General features: G+C 61.7%; 1 protein-coding gene across 2 annotated transcripts; it reads left to right on the plus strand.

The window, feature by feature from the left end:
* The first annotated feature begins 110 nt into the window (after positions 1–110).
* On the plus strand, positions 111–1,730 carry SAP25 (Sin3A associated protein 25). Of its 2 annotated transcripts, none has more exons than XM_078356257.1 (6): positions 111–362; positions 554–657; positions 743–849; positions 944–1,097; positions 1,206–1,303; positions 1,374–1,730. In XM_078356257.1, the coding sequence occupies exons 1-6, from the start codon at positions 217–219 to the stop codon at positions 1,671–1,673; spliced, it is 909 nt and encodes a 302-aa protein (XP_078212383.1). In that variant the 5' UTR covers positions 111–216; the 3' UTR covers positions 1,674–1,730. The 2 variants fall into 2 exon arrangements, with proteins under 2 accessions (XP_078212383.1, XP_078212385.1); XM_078356259.1 differs by having other exon boundaries at positions 575–657.
* Positions 1,731–7,265: the final 5,535 nt, after the last annotated feature.

Genomic DNA, 7,265 nt, shown 5'->3' on the forward strand with positions numbered 1-7,265 from the left:
CGCGCGTCTCGGGGGCGGGGTAGCTTCTGTGTGGGGATTCTCCGCCCCGTCGCCAGGGGGCGCCTGCGGTAGCCCGGCGGGGGCACGCTCCACGTGGTCGGGAGACGCACAGGGCGTCGGCGTTGCCGCGAGGCCTCAGGCGTGAGCTCGCCACGCGGGCCAGTTCGCGCCACGCCGCGGACGGAGGCTGAGCGGGCCGGGCGGCGGGGACACGGCATGTTGCCCTGGTCGCCACGGCGGTGGGGCACGGGCCCGGAAGAGGCACCCGAGGGACTAGGCCCCACCGCGGGCAGGGACCAGGGTGAGGCCTGGAGCTCTGGAGCGGACGCTCCCAGGGAGCTGGGGACACCCCCACAGGACAGGTGAGGGGCTTAGTTGGAGCCACGGGGGACAGCGACTGGGGCCTCCATGCCTTCGCCTGCGCTCTACGGAGGCGTCTTCATTGTCTCTACCAGACTGGGTCTGTCGGCTTCCCTTGCACCAGGCACCCTTGGGCTACAGGGGAATGTGTGTGGGGGCAGGGTGGCTGCAGCTTCAGTCCCTGCCCCTCCAGCCCACAGCCCCCATCCCGCAGACATTCCTGGACCCAGAGAGAGCAGCTGCTGCTGCCCTGCCATCCGCCAGGTCCGGCCACTGAGAAGCCCCTCGGAGCCCCAGGTAGGACTGGCCCTGCTGCCTCTACTGCCCCCAAGAGCCTCTCACTGACTCTGAGCCTGTTGTAATCCCCAAGTGTCTCCCCCAGTTCCCCTCCCCCCCCAGATGGCCTGGGAGGAGGCCCCCTCGAGGATGACCCCTCTAGCACCCTGGGACCCCAAGTACGAAGCCAAAGCAGGGCCTCGGCTGGTGTGGGTGAGTTGGGGGAAAACCTGTGGGGTTGGCTGGGGCACGCATGGACACCTTGCAGTGGCCTGAGGCTCTATCTAGTGCTCTGTTCTCCCACCAGGGGGCCAACTGTAGCTCAGGAGCCTCCTTCTCAGGCCGGACGCTATGTCACCCCTCGTTCTGGCCACTGTATGAGGCAGCCTCAGGCAGGGGTCCCCAGCCCGTGGCCCCTGCCACAGGGCATCAGAATGGACAGCAGGCGCACCCAGATGCAGGTACCTCCCTCAGTCCGCCCGGGTGCAAGGCTGCCCCAACTCCTGCAGGAAGCAGCGTCCAGGGGTGGGAGCCCCCAGCCCGCCACCCTAGCCGTGTCTCCTCCCTAGGGTTCCCAGTGATGTGCGGTGAAGACGTCTTCTTCTCAGACCCTCTGCTGCCCCAGGGACAGCGGGTCCCCTTGTACCTTTCTGAGGCCCCCCAGCAGGTGAGAGCCCTTTCCCCTCCCAGCCTCCAGGCAGGCCTGGAAAGAAACACATCCCATTCTCTCTCCTCAGGTGATGAGCTCCCTGAAGCTGCTGCCGCCACCCTCCATAATGTCCCCCTGGGTCTTCCCCAGCCTGTCACCCTCCCCAGGCTGCTCCACTGCCTGGCTCAGTGGGCCAGAGCTGATAGCTCTCACCGGCCTGCTGCAGATGAGCCAGGGGGAGCCCAGGCCCAGCTCCTCCATGGCTGCCACACCCACTGCTGGCCCCCCAGACCCTGCCTCTGACCCAACCAGCCCCTGTGGTGGCTCCAGCAGTTCTCACGGTGCTGACCCCTCTCTCCCACAGACCCCAGACACCCATTGTTCATAGCCTTCTTGGAGCAGGGTGGGCTGGTTGTGCTGACAATAAAAGTGTTGGTTTGCAAAACAGGCTCCGTGTGGCCAGGAGCAGAGGAGGGCATAGAAGCAGGAATGGGGTCTCTCTGTCCCACCACAGGCCGGCCAGGAGCAGAGGAGGGCATAGAAGCAGGAATGGGGTCTCTCTGTCCCACCGCAGGCCGGCCAGGAGCAGAGGAGGGCATAGAAGCAGGAATGGGGTCTCTCTGTCCCACCGCAGGCCGGCCAGGAGCAGAGGAGGGCATAGAAGCAGGAATGGGGTCTCTCTGTCCCACTGCAGGCCGTCCCCCGAGGAGGGTGTTAGGTGGAGGGCAGGGGTATCCATGACCTAAGTTGTTTCTGGGCTGACCGGGCAGAGCCCCTTTAATGAGTGGGTGGGTGGTCTGCATGACAGTGCAGGGCTGATTGTATAGGAAGCAAGGAGTCATAAACTCTGCCAGGCGGGGAATTAGGGGCAACTCACTTTTAGGGGGCACAAGCAGTAAGATCTCTGACACTCCCACACCTCTTGTGCTGGGGCCCTGGGAGTTCATTTCTTGGCTGGGTGGGGTAGTTGTTTGGCTCAGAGGAGACCAAAGAACGCACTGCAGGTGTGTGGGGAGGGTGACGGTACACGTGAATGTCATTATTGGTGGAAAGCAGCCCTGCCACAGCCGACCTGAGACTTGAGATTCTTGCACCAACTCTGCAGGGAAACAGAGAGGACCAGGGCTTCAGCCCAGAAAAGTGTAGTTTCAGTGTTTTGGGTAGGGATGGGTTCTAGAATTTTCTCCAACTTCTTAGAGAACCTCCTACTCAAGACTTAGGAGCCACAGCTGGAAGGGACAGAGAGGGCAGAGGCCCCAGCTTGTTGCCCTGCTGGTCACATGTCCTAGGTGGCATCTGGGCCTTACAGCCCCTCCCATGATGGGGGGTTGGGGGGGATATTACAATGCCCTTCGCTCCTGTCTTTCCGTGAACCCTCACCGTTAGTCAGCGGGAGAGAGAGAGACCCAGGTGTCAGGTCTCCTCACTGGTGCCTCCCGGGAGCTCTAGACTTCAATGCCCGAGTAGCTGTGCAGACAGAGTGTTCAGGGGCCGAGGACTTCGCAGAGTGCCCCCAGAGAAGGGACCAGGTCCAGGTCCACGTAACTGAGGCAGCTGTCAGGGGCTCCAGCCTGGTGGTGCATGTTCCCAGGCTCTCTGGAGCTGCAAACTTGAGGCACACTTAACTCCCCAGCCAGCTGCAAGGGGGGCAGGAGCAGTGCTGAGCCCCTGCCCATCCCCAGCCACCCCCCACACCACGATGGGCGCCCCTGCCCATCCCCAACCACCCCCCACACCACGATGGGTACCCCTGGGCCTGGGTCCAAACTCCCCAACTCGGACTTGTAGGGATAGTTCCTATGGGCTTGTAGTCACTACCCACTCCCTTGGTTATGTAGCCCCCACCCCACCCCTCGGGGTACAAGGTTACCCCTCCCAGCTTTGCAGGATCTTCAGGACTACTTGCTGGGTTCCCTGTCCCTGACACCCCCAATGGCTCAGGCCAGTTGGCTAGGCCGCAAAAGCCGAGGTCTCAGGGATGGGGGACAGGGAGTCTGAAGTCTGAACACTCTGCACAGCTACATGCTCATCGCACGGTTCTGGGCAGTGACTCAGCTCTGCCAGCCACTCCACCGCCCCCGAGTCACTTCATGGCCACGAGGAAGGTCTCGTGAATGCTTTGGGCCATCGCTGCGTGTCGGGCTCCTGCAGCCTCAGCTCCCTGGGAGCGGCTGAGCAGCCGAGCACCAGGAAAAAGCCTGGGTGGCCGCAGCAGCGCTCACTGAGCAGGGGCAGGTGCAGGGCATCCAGGGAACCTCTGCCCCGGAGCCCAAGTACAGGTGGTAGCCGCCTCCTAGGCCTCGGGTCCCCCGCAGCAACTTGGGCCGCAGCGTCAGGAGCCAGACCACCTGGAACGGAGCGAGGATCCAGCTGTTAGCCAGGAGTCCAGTGGCGCGATCTTGGCTCACTGCAACCTCCGCTTGCCCTTTTCAAACAAATCTCCTGCCTCAGCCTCCCGAGTAGCTGGGATTACAGAGGCCCGCCACAATGCCCAGTTAATTTTTGTATTTTTAGTAAAGACTGGGTTTCGCCATGTTGGCCAGGCTGGTCTTCAACTCTTGACCTAAGGCGATAGGCCCGCCTCCGCCTCCCAAAGTGCTGAGATTACAGACGTGAGCCACGGCGCCTGGCCTTAGCCCAGGAGAACTCTAAACCTGCAAACCCTTTAATGTTTGAACTTTCGGTGACCTGGGGGAGGGGCGATCCACGGAAAAACCACAGCCACAAGCCCCCGGGGGCCCCTCGGCAGCCCGGGACTGGGCCTCACTGGCGGCGCCTAGTGCCCGGAGCAGGACGTTGTGCCACGCCTGCTCCTCGCCTGGCTGGCTGCCGCTACACACAGGCTGCTTTCGCGGGTGTAGAGGACGATCAGGCGGCGCTGGCGTGCATCTGCGCACTTGCTGGTAGTGCACGCGCCCGCCGGGCTCAGGCTGCCCCGAGGCCGCGCTCGGAACACTGAGCTGCTCGCTCTAGGAATACTCGGGACGCGGCTTGTCTGTGCGCAAGTGGCCGCAGAACCGGACGTCGGCCAGGCAGGCCCAGGGCAGCGGCGGACTGAGGGGCACGGCGGCCTATTGGGACTCCGGGCTCGCCCCGGGGCCACCGCCTGCCGGCTTCATCCAGGCTGGAAGGCAAAGTAGCCACAGGAAGGGTGGAGATGGCTGGGTCTCCCGTCCTGAGCGCGGGGAGAGGCCAGTAGGGGTGGGGGTGAAGTGGCAAACCCGGTGGACTGGGAGCAGCAGCTAGGCAGGCTGCCACCCGTCTTGATGCCCAGCGTCTCTCCCGGGCTCCCGACTGGAAGTTTGGGGCAAGGGCTCTGCACACAGCTGGTGTCCCGGTGGTTGCTGCCCGTGGCCTGGGCCCACCACTGCGGAACCCCCACCCCACGAGGCTAACCCTCAGGTGCCCTGGCGTTGGAATTTGAGTAGGGAAGTCCAGGAGGGGCGGCTTCAACCCCGAGACTGAGCCTTTATACAGGTAGGGAGAGTGGGGGCATCTCTACCAATTAGCTGACTGCAGCGAGGCCATCGGGGCAACCGAGAAAGCCTCTGTGTGAGGCCAGTGTGACTGGATTTGTGGCAGCAGTGGTGGCGTGGGCAATTAGAGGGCGGCGTAGCAGGGGCCTCCATGCTGGCTCTTGCTGCACCTACCTTGGTCTATAGGTGTCCTTCCCTCATGCACCCCCTCCCATCCAGGAGTGGTCTTGTGCCCTTCCAACGCTGGAACCCAGTCAAATGGCCACTGAAGGAGACCTCAGAGGAAGAGGCCATCTCTCAGACCCCCTTAGACTACCCCATTTCTCTGGGGCCCTCCTGACCACCAAATGCTCTGCCCAAAAATGCGACCCTGGGACCACCTGAAGGCTCTGACCGTGGACTTCCTGGTGGAGGTACCCTTTCCTTCTTGGAAAAATTGTGATTGGGCTGGGGATTGGACATTGTTGCACTCAGTTCTGATCCAAGGACCACTGACCCCCAGTGGGATGGAGGTGAAGGTGCACAAGACAAACCAGCAGGTGACCTGGTAGGATCTTAGAGGACCCTGGGGTCACCCAAGGTGAGTAAGGTGCCTAAAGGAGGAAGCTGAGTCAGGGAAGAGACCAATGTGCAGCCCCAGTAAAGATGGCATTCAGGGAGGAGCTCCCCCAGGGAAGGGGCAAGATATGACAAAGACATGACAAGAGAACAGAAGAACCCAGACCTAATCCAAGGGCCAGGGCAGCCTGAAGCAGGGTGGGCAGGGCTTCCCACCACACTTCTTGCCTCCTGGGGTAGGGACCCTGTGTGAGTGGGAATACAGAAGCCGAGTGCCTTGTGCATGGAGCTGGGATCCTGGCACACCTTTTCCAAGGTCACATTGAGAGGGAGATGCAGGGAACCAACCAGCACCCAGTCAACAGGTAGGTGGGACCCAGGGCCTGCTCCAGGTGAAACCTGGTCAGCCAAAGCCCCACCGGGGTGCAGAAGAGGCCAAGTTCAGGTGGTGTGGGGTGGTGGGGGGCATGGGACAGGGCTCGGCTACCACCTGTGGTGGGTGTTGGCCACAGAGAGGCAATGGCTCTGTAAGTGGCCACCAAAACCCACGTGGCCAAGGGCCTTGATACAGGCACCATGTATGTACAAAAGGGCAGGGACACAAATGACATCATGTGCACGTCCCTCCCCCTCTCAGTTTTGCTGCTGCCTCAAGGAGCAGGCCACCAAAGGGCCCCTGTCCCTGCTGCACTCCCAGCTCGGGAGCCTCTTTTACTCCCCAAGGCTTGAAGCTACCCAAGGAAGATCTCTTTATCGCTTCCCCTTCCCAGTCCCCATCAACCAAGTCCACCTGCAGCACCCTTCCTTGTAAAATCACAGCTGCTGTGACAGCAACCAGCTCCAAACCACTGTGTCACTGAACCTTGGGTGCTGGGTGTGCACAGGCAGGAAAGGCAGGGATCTGAGGGCCTGGGTAAGCCTCAGGGGTGGATGCTGATCAATGCCAGGTGATCAGTGCCCAGTGACTGGGCCCGCTGATTACCAGGACAAGCCTGGACTGACGAAACTGGCCTACATCAGTTGCCCTGGCAACATGCTGCCCTCTGCAGCCCTACCCCAACAAGATTAATTTCAGCCGGTAGCCCTGGTAACTTGAGTGACTCCCCAGGGACAGGAAGTGGCAGAATCTCAGCTCTGCCTCTCCCAACCTGAGGGGTCCACCTTTCATCCCTGCTAGAGACAGGTCACTGTGTTCTCTGCCCCTATGGAGGAATGTCATGGGGTTGGGGGGAAACTAGGCTGTTTCAGCGTGCCCCTCCCTCCCCAGTCGGAGCCCTTGCTCTTCTGTGGAAGGCAACGCAGGGATAGAGCCACACATTCAGCCCCTACCCTCAGCCCTGCTCCCATCCCCTGGCCTACATGTCTGACCTGCAAGCTCCAACGTGGAGACCCCTGGGGGCTGGCTCCTGCTTCCTCACCCACAGGGATGGCCCGCAGATGACCTGCTGAATGCTGGGGCCATGCTAGAGGACTGCCGCCTGCACAGCATGGTCCCCGAGTTGGCCAGAAGTCCCGGCAAGTCACTCCAGCCCTGTGGTGTGTACAGTAGGCTTGAATTTGCAGCTACCAAGCAATGATTTCTACCTTTCCTATCAGGCCAGGGCTTCTCCATTCTTTGCTACTCTCCAGGAGAGGAAGCTCGTTGGAGAACTGGAGCCTGAGGTACTGGGCTGTCGCCGGCCAAGGAGGGCAGCTCCTAGTGTGAGCCTGAGGCCCAGGTTCCCTGGGCCTCAGGCTGACCTGGCCTAAGTTCTGACTGGTCATCTAGCTCTAGAGAGTGAGCAGGCTGGAGTCTTTGTGGGACAGAGGGGAGGGAGTCTGCAGGGAGGACCTGGGACTGGACCCAGACAGCGAGGAGATGCCAGGAGACAGCATGGGTGATGGAAACAGGGGAAGGCCCTTCAATTTGGCCTCAGTTCCAAACGTCAGTGTTCCAGGCGTAAGGG

The sequence above is a fragment of the Callithrix jacchus genome, chromosome 2 (assembly GCF_049354715.1).
Source record: "Callithrix jacchus isolate 240 chromosome 2, calJac240_pri, whole genome shotgun sequence".
NCBI lineage: Eukaryota > Metazoa > Chordata > Mammalia > Primates > Cebidae > Callithrix > Callithrix jacchus.